The sequence below is a fragment of the Anabrus simplex genome, chromosome 9, assembly GCF_040414725.1.
Source record: "Anabrus simplex isolate iqAnaSimp1 chromosome 9, ASM4041472v1, whole genome shotgun sequence".
Lineage (NCBI taxonomy): Eukaryota > Metazoa > Arthropoda > Insecta > Orthoptera > Tettigoniidae > Anabrus > Anabrus simplex.
In genome coordinates, this window is record NC_090273.1 from 19,926,381 (window position 1) to 19,942,090 (window position 15,710).

Consider the following 15,710-nt stretch of genomic DNA (forward strand, 5'->3'; position numbering starts at 1 on the left):
TTCAAGTGAACCTGATGAAGAAATGGCAGCCAGTTGGGAAAGAATGAAGAGGTTTTTGGGAGAGGAGGAAGATGATGAAAGCTAAATTCTCAGTTAATTCTTTCAAGACTTAGTTGTATATGGTTTGATTTCAGTGCTCCAATGTGGGTGTAAAAATTGTAAATAAATAAAGAAATTAAATCTCCAAGATACTTTTAAACGAATGGGACATTTCTATATTTGGCATCAAAAAATCAGTGGTATTATGGCGGCCGCACATTATTACAGTAAAAATTTGTCGCAGATGTTTCTGCATGGGACAAGGAAAGAGAATGTGTTAAACGCGAAAATGTACTGCTTAATATACAATTTAAAACTACGACAGGAATATCAAACCACTTCATAATTTTTTATTTGTTGGGCCAAGTGCCTCATACGGTTGAGGCACTGGCATTCTGACCCCAACTTGGCAGGTTCGATCCTAGCTCATTTTGGTGGTATTGGAAGGTGCTCAGTTACGTCAGCCTCGTGTCTGTAGATTTACTGGCATGTGAAAGAACTCCCGCGGGACAAAATTCTGGCACCTCGGCGTCTCCGAAAGTAAAAAAAGTTAGTGGGACGTAAAGCTAATCACATTTTTTTAATGTGCTTGCATTGTATGTTGTGCATGTGGTTGTGATGATTGTTTTACGAGAAAGTATAACTGGGTGATGTACTGTGAAAGTTGTGTCGTACCTTTTCTGAAGATGAGAGGAGAGTATTAAAAAGTGTGAAAAACACGAGGGAATAAATATACACATTATTCAGGTTGTAATGTATTTCCTTTGAAATATTGTGCTAAAAGATGGCTTGAAAATTCAAGTCATTGAACATGTTATGGATGTCCTACCTAACAGCTTCAAAATACTTCAGTTAAAGATAAACTTCGTAAGGCCAAGTTGTCATTTTTATCATCATTTGTTGGACATTTGGAATCATCTCTTGTGGGACAAAATGCCGGTGCCTTGGCGCCTCCAAAAACCATCAAAAGTAGTGGGATGTAAAAATAACATATTGGAACCAATCCTAACAAGTTTCAGACAGATCTTCCATGTGCACCACTGCTGTATGAATCTCTCATAGCAACAACGAAAAATGTAATGGCAAGGTTTATTAAGTTAGTCATTGCAGTCTTCAGGAAATGTCTTCAAAATTAATTAATTAATTTAGACAGTAAAAAAAAAAAAATCTTCTACCTGCTGTTTTCCCAACAGTAAATTTGTAAACAGAAAAGTTGACTTCATTTCTGAAAATGATACTGATAATTGTTCTATGGAGATGTTTCATTTTAATGCAGTGTTTCTGTAAATAAATCAAAGTAAAGAACCTGCTACAAGAAGTCCTTGTAATACAAAGAAAATATTATGATGCTGTTTCAAACCTCAGTGGAGTTGAAAAGGTCTTCACCGAGCGAGTTGCCCGTGCGGTTAGGGGCGCGCAGCGGTGAGCTTGCATTCGGGAGATAGCGGGTTTGAACCCCAAAGATGATTATCCGAGTTTTCCCGTTTTCACACAAGGCAAATGCTGGGGCTGTATCTTAATTAAGGCTATGGCCGCTTTCTTCCCACTCCTAGCCCTATCCTGCCCCATAGTCACCATAAGACCTATCTGTTTCGGTGCAACGTAAAGCCAATTGTAAAAAAAAAAAAGAGAGAGAGAGAGAGGCCTTGATGCTCCAAGCATTGTTCTTGCATTTGTATCTTCAAAATCTAAAGGAGAAACGTGAAGCATCGGAAGTTGAATGTGCATTTTAAAAAGGGAAGAGAAAGACTGCTTTGTTCCTGGAAGAATCTGAAAAAAAGGAGGATGGTGGCAGAAGCTTCATAAGTCTTTGGTGGCTATAGATGAAGACATTTCCTCACTGAAGCAGTAATGTTATTCCATTTTTGAACTTAAAGCTGAATTTAGTCTAATCAAAGTAATTTCAAGTTTTGAAATATTTTATGCATTATATTGCACTTTTTTTTTTTAGATATTCAGTTTTCAAAATGCATTACAAAATTAGTCATAACTAGAAACTTTATTTCTAATTTCATATTTTAGTCATTGTGTGACAGGTTGGGTTTTTTTCTTTTCTTTTTTTCTTTTCAGGAAAACAGAGAAATGTCATGGAATTTTAAAATTTAAATTTGATAAGGTTAAAAGCAGGATTTACTAGGTCATAGAAGAACTCTTGCAGAAGTAAAATCTGGCCCCTTGACTCCGAAAGTATTTAATGCATACCTGCCAACTTTTCCGATTTAGACGGGAGACTCCCGATTTTCGACAGTTTTTCCTGCCTCCCGTTTATTCTATTATTTCTCCCGATTTTAGCTTGTTTTCAAATCCCGCAATTTCAGCCTTTTTATGCCAGTGGCCGAAGGTCCTTCGGTCATTGGTTGCTTTCAAACGAAATATCTCCGTTTATTAATGCGAAAAATGTGCGCGAATGTGCCATGTTTATTGAAACCTGTATATCGCGACGCGTATATCAATTGTCAATCTCTCGTTCTTGCATGCTATGTTCGTTTTCGTTCACACCAGTCTAAAATCGGATCAAAAATTGGATGTATGGCTTTTCAGGCGTTTGCTCTATTAACCAGCATTTCGTCTTAGGTCTGACACTAGACTCGTCAGAGTGGGATGTGTCAGACCCTACCCACTGATGCTGGGGTGTATGCAGGTGAACTTATCAGAAGCCTCTTATGTGGCACAGTCTGATAAATGCATACGGGAGATAAAACTCCACAATGGAATTAATGCCCGCCTAGCAATTCCAAATGGTAATACTAAATTCCCATGAAGGGAATTAGATATTTTTCCACCAATAGAGCATATCAAAAATCAGATATGCTGGTTAATAGAGCAAATGCCTGAAAAGCCATACATCCAATTTTTGATCTGATTTTTGATATGCTCTATTGGTGGAAAAATATCTAATTCCCTTCATGGGAATTTAGTATTACCACACCAGTCTAGTCGATTCTAGAGACTAGTCGCTAGCTATGCAGTCGTTTTTAGTAATTTTGTGACAGAATTTCAATGATAAGGAGTTGTGACATTTCTAGAGATTTTAGGAGCCATTTGAAGGCAATTCTGACTTATTTTAATTTATCTCAATATAAATAAAATAAGTGTTTTTGTACATTGCTCAGAATTTAAAAGGAATTATATTTCTGTACTGGTCGTGACCATAGTAACAAGGAGAACTGCACGTTTTAATTTTCTGTAGAGAGAGAGAGAGAGAGAGAGAGAGAGTGTGTGTGTGTGTGTGTGTGTGTGTGTGTGTGTGTGTACGCGGATCATGAGAAAACGGCTGACGAGAATTTGATGAAAATCGGTATATAAAGTCGGAGAATAAGTCGCTACTGTCTAGGCCATAAATAATTGTGTTCACGCTGAGTGAAATGGTAGTTTAGGGGAAGGCCTAAAATTTAATTCTCACATATTTGTTATTATTAACCCTATCAATAAATACTACATAATTAAAGTTATATATTATTAAATTTCCTATCATTTATGTCATACATTTTTACCGTTCCGGCTATGATAAAAGATATTCATGAATTTAGATTTTTGTTCCTAAGTCCATATCAGCGCCGACGTACGAGAAAATGGGTGAACAGAATTTAATGAAAATCAGTATATAAAGTCGAGAAATAAGGAACTACAGTCTACACTATAAATAATTTTATTCACCGTGTTCAAAATGGTAGTTTAGGGGAAGGTGCCAAAATTTAATTTAATTTAATTTTAATTACAGAGTACAATTTCTGATTATTTATGTCTTATTCTGTTTTACCGTACCGACTTCAATAATATTGTAAAGATAGATGATTATAAGAATGAGAAAAAAGTCATGAAGGAATGATCGCTTGAATAATAACACAAGAGGGAGTCATAAAATAAAGGAAGACTCGCTTTACATTAGATGCTCTAATATCACAGAGTCAGAAGAAAAGTAAAAGTGAAGGCCTGCAATATAGGCAGCTCATTAAATTGATCAATAATAACACTACCTTGACCATTGTTGTTGTGATGTGCTTTGTGTATATTGCTGCCATTTATCTCCGATAGATGGGATTACTGCTGCGTACCTAGCATAACAGCCTGCCTGAATATTGGCGGGAAGTAGCTGGGGAGTTATATCTCTGTTTTCTTTAGCATGCCATTCCTCTGGTTCATAAATGTTCTGATACTACTGGTACCTAACACACTGGATCATCGTAGTATTCCAGCTATTCGATCCCTACTCTGAGGCAGTGATTGGAATGAGCAATGTGCACACTTGAATGCAATAACTATGAACCTACTACACTGCTGTAACAGGGGGAGAGGTGATACTCCCACGAGGCGCGTTCCAGGTGGCTGATAGGGGGGTCCCAACCGACTTGCTGGCGGACTTGAACTAAATAAAATAGCTCTCGCGGACCAAACACACACACCCCTGTGGGTGGGGGACGCTGGTGAAGAATACACCCACGGTATACCCTGCCTGTGAAGAGGAGACTAAATGGGGCAACCTAGGGATGTTTGAATTAGAACCATGAGACTACTTATAATTAGTACCACCACGCAGAGAACACCATGGGTCACTTTTACTTGCGCATAGTACCACTGTGTTAGGTACACAATAGGTTTGTGATTAGTAGTGACAGTGTATGAATCAGGGTGAGTTTTACAGTACCTGTGATTAGTACCACTCTCTGAGCGACACCGTGGGTCTGCCTTGCCTTGATTAGTATCCACTATGTAAGGAACACCATGGGATAGTACGAGTCCCTGTGATTAGTACAGCTATGTGAGGAACACCATAGGTTTGCGTTGCCTGTAAGTGGCGCCGCAATGTGAGAAACACCATAGGTCTGTGTTATATGTGCGCATTATATTACCTGTGAGTAGTACCATAATGTGTGGAATACCGCGTGTCTAGGCTACTTTTGATTAATACCGCGACATGGCAAATACCATGGTTCTACTTTCCTAGTGATAAGTACCATTATGAGGGATCGACGACCTGGATTTTTGACCCTTTTAGACTACAGCCATCATTGATTCAGGATTGTGCTCTAGAAGCAGTCCCTTGGTCAGTAATACTATTGATTAACGCTAGTTTCTGGGAATGTGGGGCATTGGATGTCGGATCCACTGATTGTTTTAAATTTATATCCGTACATTCATTCTTCATCACATTTTGAATTCTGGTCATTGGATGATTTTGGACTTTTAAATTGTCATTACATTTCGTCTCATTTTGTACCATTAGGGACCGATAACCTAGATGTTAGGCCCCTTTAAACAACAAGCATTATCTTAAATGAAATAATGCCATTGTTCATGGCTGTCTGCGGCCTGGTCATTCTGGCTCTGGAACTTTGAACTGTTAGGTTGACACTGTCGCACTTTTCTTTAAAAGTGAGAAAATATGCTGTTTTTCATTTTATCATATATTTCATATGGCAGCATTATTTTTAATCGTGACATTCGTACTGACGTCATTGTAATGACCTATGTTGACTTCAGTTGGGAAAACTAAAAGGACAGTCTCTCTGAGAATTCCGTAGTGAAGCACGGGTACAACACCTAGTTATTTGATACAAATACCATTGTGCTTCGCATAAATGCGTGGGCACTTGATGCAATATATTAATCTATATATTTGCTAAGTAATGGCATTTAAGTGCATGACCGATTTAGACATGTGGAGCATGAGTTCATACTATTTTCGGGAGGCTTATCAGAGACCGATCATCTCGCTTACATACCACCTGTGAGGTAATAGAGATGTGTAATTTTTAGCCTTGTAGCCTCGTAATAACAACAGTCGGGCTTTGAGACAATAAGAGTTATAAAAATATCATAGTACTGTATTGCGCAAGACATGTAGAATAAGCAGTTTTGATCAATTATATCTCCTGATTTTTCCTGATTTTCATATCATAATCTCCTGATTTTGGGTTTTGTAAAGTTGGCAGGTATGTTAATGGGACATAAAACCAATAACATTACTGTAAAATCTAAATAAGATGTTGTCCAATGGAGCACATTAATACCCCATATTAAGTGTAAAGAAACTAAGCAATATGTAATTTGATTGTTTCACCTTGTGTAGGAGACTGTATACCATCGTATCATTTTATAGAGATACAATAGTTAAATGAGATACAGTACCCCATATTGTAGATACAATAGTACATTATCCAAACTTCATAGCTGCAGTGATTGAATCATGATTCTTTAATGTCGTTCTTTGGAATTCCTAACAAGTAAACGAGCTGTTTCTAGTTCATATTTGTTATTTTCATTGTGATTTTACAAAATTTCTTAATTTATCCCAGACACCAGCAGGATCGCTGCACTAGAGCTACGAGTAGCAGGGCAGAGCGAGAGCTCTCTCCGTGGGGCAGCAGTTGGTGACATCACAGCTGTGGGTAGCTTGCTTATGCAGTGGGGCTTCCAAATTATTATAAACAAAAAAATAAAACATTTAGTTCACGTTGCAATTTCATTTTATTCTGTTCTGTTATTGTTTCAAGTTACTTATATTTTTTTCTGTTTCATTCTTTTTGATACAGCCACTATAAAATATGAATAAAATAATTATATTAATTAAGCAGTTAAACATAAGTAAAGTTATGTACTGTAAGTTTAATGTAGAACTAGGTGTAACAAATGACCTGAAAAATTACAACAAATATGTCTGTAATTCCATACATGTACTTCGTAGTATTGCTCTGTCCTGTATCTCTTCCTCTTTAACACCAACTTCTGCTAGATCTTTGTGCACCTGTGTATGCCGCCTGGACTGTGTTTTCCACTTTTCTTCCAGAAGGAGTGTTCTGTTGGCTACGCTCTCGATTCATCATTTTAACTTGTCTCCATAATAGGTCTGTATTCCTTCCTCATCGTCTTAATTTTATCGGTGGTGTTATAATATTCCTGGTTTGAACTCAACTAGAAAGTTGTTGGTTCTTTTGAGACTATATTATATAATTATGTGCAGTCAATGAAAACTGCCATTATGTTAAAGGTTGAAATATTGAAAGGATTACAGAAGCATTACACATCAATAGTGCAAGAAGAAAAAGAAATGACTAGACTACAATTCTAAACTGTAACTTGGTGTATCCTAATTATAACAGGTTAACTGAAGCAATAGACCTGATGTTAAAACTAAATACCTGATGTTTAGATTTTTTTTTTTAAATCTTCCTATGTGCTAACAGAAACTAAAACTGTTCTTAATTGCTGAAATATCAGAAGTACAAGGGAAGACATCTAAAACAGTGATTTAGTATCTTTTCTCGAAACTATGCCGAAGACTTATTCTTAAAATGTGTCAGGTATGTTTGACTGGGGACAGATACCACTTTGAACAACTCTAACATCGATGTTTACCCTTTTCTCAAGTAAGTAAGAAGTTGCTATTATTAATGAAAGTTGTGCAAGTGGAAATGTAAGCAGAACTTGCTCGATGGTGAGGCCTTAATGCAGCTGCGAGAACCACATTGTTTGGAAAATATAATTTCCTCTTTTAATATTATTCTCACTTGAAAAATTGCTTGATTGTTTTCATGTTTGTGCTTATTTTATGATATTCTATTGTCCAAAGTAAAGTTCATCTTGATTGCTCTGTTTCTAGGCCACTACATTGAACTGCACGCACACATTCTGCCGGTACTGTATCACCGAATGGAAGAAGAAAAAGAAAGATTGCCCTATTTGTAGAACCCGAATTTCATCTGAGACAAGATCTATCGTCCTCGACAATTTTATTGACAAGATGGTGGCAAACTTATCCGAAGAGTTAAAGCATCACAGACAAGCTGTTGTCGAAGAAAGACAAGGTATTTTCTATGATATATCTGATATTTATTTCTTCTTGGTGCTTTTTATGTGTACCTGTAATTTTTCTTGTTATCTGGAGGTCAGTTGAACATTTTTAATTCTATCCTCAAGAAATATCTAAAAATGTTCAAAATATAAAAAGTTTCAACTAACCATCCTTATACATAATTCCGTTAAGAACATAAATTTGGAGAAGTTTGGTACTTCGTGCATCCTTGGGAGATAGATAAATCTTCTATTCCTCGACAGAATATAACCCTTTAGGTTCCACCTGTTCAGTACTTCCCATACTATTCGTATTAAATGTTATCATATAAGGTTAGGACATGTTTCAACCCACTTGGGCCCTCTTCAGCTGAAAGTCACAGTTTATAAAGATTTTCGGTGCCCTGACTAGAGTATGTATGTCGGTGAATGATCATGTGATATCCCATACCGCTACAGGTTTGTTGACATTTCATGCCATTTAGTTGAGTGTATGGTCCACACGGAGATGTTTTGTACCTGCTGTTATGCTTGTTATCTTCATTCATACTACAGTACAGCAGTAATTCTTTACTACTTACACAGAAGTAAGTTGTACGTACAGTACTGTACTTACAGTAGTTCATTGGTAGTGTGTTGCTGTTGACCATAGCGTACACGTTTGCGGAATATGCCGATGTGTTGATATTGTACGGCGAAGCTCTATGCAGTGGGAGAGCTGCTCCTCAGTTGTATGGGGAACATTTTCCACACTGCCGGATACCTTCGCATGCCCTCTTTGCTAAGGTATATCAGCGAGCCTTGGAGATGGGTAGATTCACTGCCAACAGAGACGACTGTGGTGCTCCATGACGGCGCCGCACACCCGATTTTAAAGAGGCTGTTCTCCACGCAGTGGAAGAGTATGGTACGAGTACCAGAAACATAACAAGGACACAATGTGGATCACACAACTGTCCAGCTTATTCTGCATGAGCAGCAGGTACACCTGTACCTCCCCCATATGGTACAGGCAATGCAACCGCAGGATTTTGCATCAAGAGCCCACTTCTGCAGGTGGTTCTTGCACGATTCAGTGGATGATCCCCACTTCTCACGGCGGATCCTTTTCACTGATATGCGTGGGCTGCTGAAAACCCACATGCTGCATGCCCCTATGGGTTGCAGCAACGATATGGTGTGTACATTTGAGCAGGGTTCCAGAATGGATGTGTGATTGTGCCATACCTTCTTCCACGAAATCTCACAGGTGCTGTGTACTTGGTATTCCTTGAAGAAGTACTGAATTTAATTCTTAGAGGATGTGCCACTGCATGTGTATCGAAACACGTGGTTTCGGCATGATGGCACACCACCTCATTTTTCACTTGCGGTCTGAAATCATCTGCACCAAAGATTTGGGCAACAGTGGATAGGTCGTGGTGGCCCGATTGCTTGGCCTGCAGGTTCACCAGACTTGACACTTCTAGACTACTACCTGTGGAGTCACATGAAAACCTTGATTTACGAGACCTCTGTGGAATCCGAGGGAGACCTGCGGCGGATGTTTGAGGTTCAGGGATTGATGATCGTGTGTATGTACGAGAACATGGTATGGAGGTACCGTGTCGGTAGTAGTAACAGTGAGCCCCACATGTAATTGGACCCAGACGACAAGCAGCAAGAGTCTGACAGAGGGCTGAAAATGCAGGAGCTATGAACATTTGCTGTGGTGGTTTTCTTGTGGGCAGCGGGAAGATGGTACGTTTGCGGAAACAAGTTGCAATAATAAACTTAATGATCGTGGTTCCTACTGCAAGCCCTCAAAGTCTATAATGGGAATTTAGAAACACCCTGTATGTTAATACAAATGAATGCATGCATATGATGAGGGTTCACTGGGTGAATTGGCTATGCGGTTAGGGGCGCACAGCTGTGAGCTTGCATCTGAGAGATAGTGGGTTCGAACCCCACTGCCGGCAGTCATCTTGATAGATCTTAAATCTTAAAGTGGCAAGTGTGGAATAACAAGTCAGTTAAACACACAAAAAAAAAAAGGGAAAAGGGGTTAGAGTGATGACAGATTCAAATCATGTGGTTGCTATGGTAAAGTCTGCATTTTTGAACACAAGAAAGCGATAATATAATTATTTACAATTCTTAACATCAAAGTATGGTGCTTCAAAGGAAGCGAAGCTTTTTCCTGCACCTGTCATAACCTGATGGAATAGCTGATTTCAGGCTGTCTTTTATTTGAGTGCTTACTTTACTGATGTTACATTTTTCAAGATGTCTGACATGAAAGACATCAACAACTGTGGTATTAAGTACCTGACTGATCTGAGTGACCGAGAAGTGAATAGGCTTCACTCCCACATGGTTTTTGTTACAGATCATGCAGCTGAATTGGTTGACCTCCTTACTGAACTTGAAGGGTCTCTGTATCCTACCTCTGCATAACCTTGACGCCAGTTTTACCTTCATTTGTGAGGGGAATTTTTCTGCGGCAACTAATGATGCTTTGATTAAGCTCACTCCTCTACAGCAGGCCACATTGAAAGCTAAAGACCGCAACCATAAGCATTTTGTGTCAATTTCTCAAGCTTTGTATTCAAAAAATATACTTTTAAATAACACTGATAAATTAGATGAGCTTGAGAAATTGTTTGGAGTAACAGATCTCTCATGAAACGATATCTGGCCTGGTTACTGTTCTCTGAAACATGCAATCCAAATCCAAATGAAAGAAAGTGAAAAATGTGATGTCATACATGCATTAACTGCAGTTCAGACAGAGTTCAGTGTATTTGCTAAATACTGTCTTGAGTTGTGGACCCCAGCGAACAATGTAGATAGCGAGCGTGTGTTGTCTCGTTATAACACAGTGGTTACAGACAGACAAACAGTACAATTTGAAAGAAAAGAAAAAAAAAATGCCGAAGTACTGACAGTGCTTTCGTTTGAACAATGAATTTGTATTGTGTGTGAACCAAGGACAATAATTGCACTTCATAAACTTGGAATCGTCAAAATTAATAATACCATGCGATTATTTTAACTTTGTAAATAGATGCTAATTTTGGAAAAAATAGATGCTAATTTTGAAACAAATAGATGCTAATTTTTTCAGGGCCCTAGTCATCAGTCATCTACATTTTTAGTGATAGTACAAATTGGGGCAAATATTCATTTATAGGAAGGGAATTAGGGATTGGAATAACTTACCAATTTCCAATTTCTTTGCAATCATTTAAGAAAGGTCTAGGAAAACAACAGATAGGGAATCTGCCACCTGGGCGACTGCCGTAAGTGCAGATCAGTAGTGATTGATTGATATGTGGTATATTTGGAAGCATTTGTTTGAATTTTGAAATTCTACATTTTCCTGTTAACTCTTTCTTAGTTGCCAGTGTTTCACCCCAATGTGCCAGTTTGGGCTCATCAGTTGGTATCTGGCACATGGCTAGTGCATATAGTGGAGGCCAGCCACTGCATAGGCTGCATAGAGCCTATGAGACACTTGCTAGGTGTGCTAGTTTCTGCCAGTATTTCCTGCTCAGTGCCATTTTCCTCCAGTTCTTAATTTTCAGAATCATGATGTCCTGACACACAAATTCCTCCCACATCAATTCTGAGTTACAAACATTTCTAGATCGTTCTAGCAACATACAGTAGAAGTCCGTTATAGCGAGAATTCATAACGGCGAAAAGTTGACTCGCTATAGCGGATTGTCGTTATACCCGATTTTTGTATAAAAGTCGGAAGAACCCCCATACACATTAAAATCAGAATGAAAAGGCAATCAATTTGTTCAAAATTTGCATTTCCGCAGATGGTATCCACACAACGGCTTACTTGTTTGTTATTTTTCATGAAAGTGTTAGTTTAATTTCATTCTGAAAAAAATATAGTGTGGTACCGTATTTCTCCGAAGCCAAGTCGAACCCCACTTTTCCCTTCAAAAGATGTAAACCAGGCTCAAAAAGTGCTTTGTAAAATCGTATGAATGCCTTTGTTGTGCAATACGCATTTTAGACGCCGAACACTGGCTTTCGTTATGCCGTATTTTTTTGTGGCTGCACAATTATTTTTTATTTATGCGGGTTTAATGACCATTAACTTAAAATTGGCATCGTAATACCGAAGAGAACCCGTTGAAAATTTGCCGGCAATATCTATTCCATGCGTCTCTACAGTACGACGAACCATCAGGCAAATATTTTTGCTGCCTATAAAACTGTCCCTTTTACTCAGCGTCAGATATAACCGGCAACCACTACGCGCACGTCTCGCTTGCCGGGTTTGGCGAACTTCAGCGGCTAGCGATGTATAGGCCTAATCATGTACGTTGAAGGTCAAGGAAAGAGTTCATTACACCACAGTATGGCCATTCTGCCCTTGAGTTTTTCGTGCACATACCTCACAATTTCATCTTCGACTTCTTCAAAGCGTCCTTGTCGCATTGTTTGTACAGTACGCATTTTTTTAGCTATCTTTGTCTTCACGCTAACGTAAAATATTAACTTAAAATTGGTATCATAATATCGACAAGAACCCGTTGTTAATTTGCCGGCAATACCTGTTCCCCGTATCTTTGCAAAACGACTATCCATCACAAAAATGTTCCTGCTGTTTATAAAACTTAATTGTACTTAGTGTTAGGTACAGTAGGCGCGTTATAATTCTGCCACTGAGTAACCGTGGCCTTTCTAAGAATTCGAAGACTCGCGTGTTTTTGATGCCATTCTGCAGATTTGAGAGACGGATATTACTAATCAACTCTAACATCGCCTTCGAATTTCGACGAGAGAGCTCGCAAATGCACATAGTGGGAAAACTATACTGTACCGAAGATGATTGATCGCAAACATTTGTTTTCTTATTCAAACAGCATCACCTATCCTAACTTGTAGAGGCCAAAGACTTTAATATTACTAGTAGAACGTCATTCTCTCTTCACTATTTTCCGAGATCCAGTGACGTTACACACAGGCATTGTACAACCGGTTGTCATGGCTAGTGATTATAGTAAAGAGGCGGTCGTTTATTGTCAATAAGTTTCGTGTATACGTGCGCGTGTGGGAGTGAAAAGAAGCAGCATATTTGCCAGTGGTATTCGTCACTGTTAGGCCGGGAATGCAAGACAACCCTTGATTTTTTCTCATGAAATTCTGAGAAAAAACGTCGCCTTGGATTTGGAGAAATGCGGTATCACGCAGAGGTTTCTGTGGCAAACAATTCAGATTTGTTCTTCAAACGGCGTTGCCTAACCTAACTGTATGGTATATGTATCATGAAAACATATTTGTAATACATGTACAGAAATGATAACCACCTCGCTACAAATTTACATGTGAATAGCCTTTCCTAAATGTAACTAGATGCGAGTAAATATGAACTATCCTCTGAAATCAGTGATGCACTCGGCCATATCTTTAGGTGTATCACATCCTTACTTAACTTCAGCCTTTATTTTTAACGAGTTACCAACTGCTATCAGTCACGTTATTTACGCATTTATTACGAAAACCTGTTATCCTCTTTCACTTTGAATTTTCTTTACATTACAACAATCGACGGGTATTACTAATCGACTCTAACATCGCCTTTGAATTTCGACAAGAGGGCTCGCAAATGCACATAGTGAGAAAACTGTACTGTGCGGTACCGAAGATGATTGATCGCAAACATTTCAGTTTTCTTATTCAAACAGCGTCACCTATCCTAACTTAACCGTACTATATATATGATGAAAACATGCTTCAAGCGCAAGTAGATAAATTATAACCTTCTCGCTATAAATTTACATGATAATAGCCTTTCCGTATTTTAACCAGATGCGAAAAAATATAAACTAACCTCTGAAATTATGCACTCTGCCATATCTCGACCCCGACATAGCCTTCGAATGTCGACGAGAGAACTCGCTAGTGGAAATAGCGAGGAAACGACACCGGAGGTAATCGATCGGATGCAACATAATCGCTGGGGGTGCATAAATATTGGTAATGGGAAAAATCGCACGCGCTTAAGCGCTCTTAATAATGAATGCGTCGGTGATAAGGCTCTCGCTGTAACCAAAGGATAATACACAGTTTAATATAGGCATTTTGAAGGGACAGCAAAAAATCGGTGTTATAATGGGATTCTCGTTATATGCGGTACTCGCTATAACAGACTTCTACTGTATTAAATATCCTCTTCATAATCCTATTATCATAAATGCTGCGGCTCAGTCACTTCCTTTCTATTCCTATCCCTTTCGTGTCCATCCTTAGTACAACATGAAAACAAGTGCCTGTAACTTATTGTGATTCACACGTAGCCCGCTTTAGCCGCTTGATCTTAATGACTTTCATATAACTTTTAAGTGCTCTGCTTGTCAAAACACAAATAATAACACTTCGAAACACTGTAACATACCTGCGAAGAAAACACTGGCCGGACTGAGTGGTTCAGACGGTTGAGGCGCTGACTTGATCCCAACTTCGCTCAGTTCAGTGCAGTGGTATTTGAAGGGGCTCGTGTCGGTAGATTTACTGGCACGTAAAAGAACTCCTGCGGGACTAAATTCCGGCACCTCAGCGTCTCCGAAAACCGTAAAAGTAGTTACCATTTGAAGCTCAATTATATTTGCTCTAGCACTCCCTGCAGATCTAATTTAAAATCAGACGAATATGATGGAAAGCCATTAACATTATTATTCGCTGGCTAGTGGATGCACAAAAGGACCTCGCAGAAGTCGACGTTGATCCAATGGCAACCACAAGGAATGCATACAGGCAAAAGATCAACAGCCATAAATTTGCACCCAAGAATCCATCTGAGAAAAGCTTGAAACTCAAAAACTCATGGACACAAGAAAGACGGCAGGCCCATAGTGAAAGAATGAGGAAGTTTTGGGAAGATGAGAAGAACAAGAACATGAAGAATTCCAGTGCTATTTAATGGTTCCACGTGCTCCTTAAGGGGCTAAACGAATATATTATTATTATTATTATTATTATTATTATTATTATTATTATTATTATTATTATTAAGAAATCGCACTTCATGAAGAGGTTTTTATGCATTATATTTCATTTTTTGACAGACTGGAAAACTTCAGTTCTATTAACTGAGGTGACTGAAAAAATTGTTTCCTTAAATTTTTTTAAAAAGAAACCTGGGCGTTAACAATATTATTGGTTCATTAAATAGCCTGATACACTTTGAAGCTCAATTATATTTGCTCTAGCATTCCCTGCTGATCTAATTTAAAATCGGGCAAATATGAAGGAAAAAAACCAGATATTTATTTCATATAAGTAACACTGAAAATAAATATGTGCACAATTTTATATTGTAAGCCACTCAACACTACTACTAGCAATATTTTTTCATGTGATATTTTAGGAAGCACTTGTTCGAATGTAACCTGTCCAGGTTTGTTCCACAGATAAATTACATCTTCCTTCTACCACTCTAACTTTCTCGTCTGAGCATATGACTCCCCCCCCCCCCCTTTCCTCTTGGGCATCCTGTTGAGTTTAAAAACTATCCTATAACTGCTCACAAATATCGTTGATCTGCATGGCACAGTTACTAGATACCATGCTGCTGCAGAACATAAACCTAAAAATTAAAATGTAGACGATGCTGATGTAGTTCCAGAGATGTCACTTCTAAAAGGAAACAAATGAACTGTAGATGTTGCTACTATATATAGGAATAATTTACTGTAAACGAGCTATAAAGCACGTCCATCACTTTGCCGCAGTATACGATAAATCTAACCTTAAAGTAAAGTAGAACTTAGGATCTGAACTGCATATTAGTCTGGGGGGGGGGGGGGGTGTTAGACCGAGTCCGATGCAGGATCCGAAAGGGCTAAGCTTATAGCGGTATCTTCTTCTCCATA

The 15,710-nt window shown here is 38.5% G+C and overlaps 1 protein-coding gene across 5 annotated transcripts in view; it reads left to right on the top strand.

Annotated features, from left to right (window-relative positions):
• LOC136880825 (E3 ubiquitin-protein ligase RNF8) overlaps positions 1-15,710 on the top strand; it is a 142,363-nt gene that overhangs the window by 76,832 nt on the left and 49,821 nt on the right. For all 5 annotated transcript variants that reach the window (XR_010860952.2, XR_010860953.2, XM_067153372.2 and 2 more), the window contains one exon: positions 7,640-7,844. Coding sequence is in view for 3 of the 5 variants with exons in the window: in XM_067153372.2 (XP_067009473.2) it covers positions 7,640-7,844 (205 nt within the window). In the remaining 2 variants the exon portion in view is untranslated. The remainder of the gene's footprint in view (positions 1-7,639; positions 7,845-15,710) is intronic.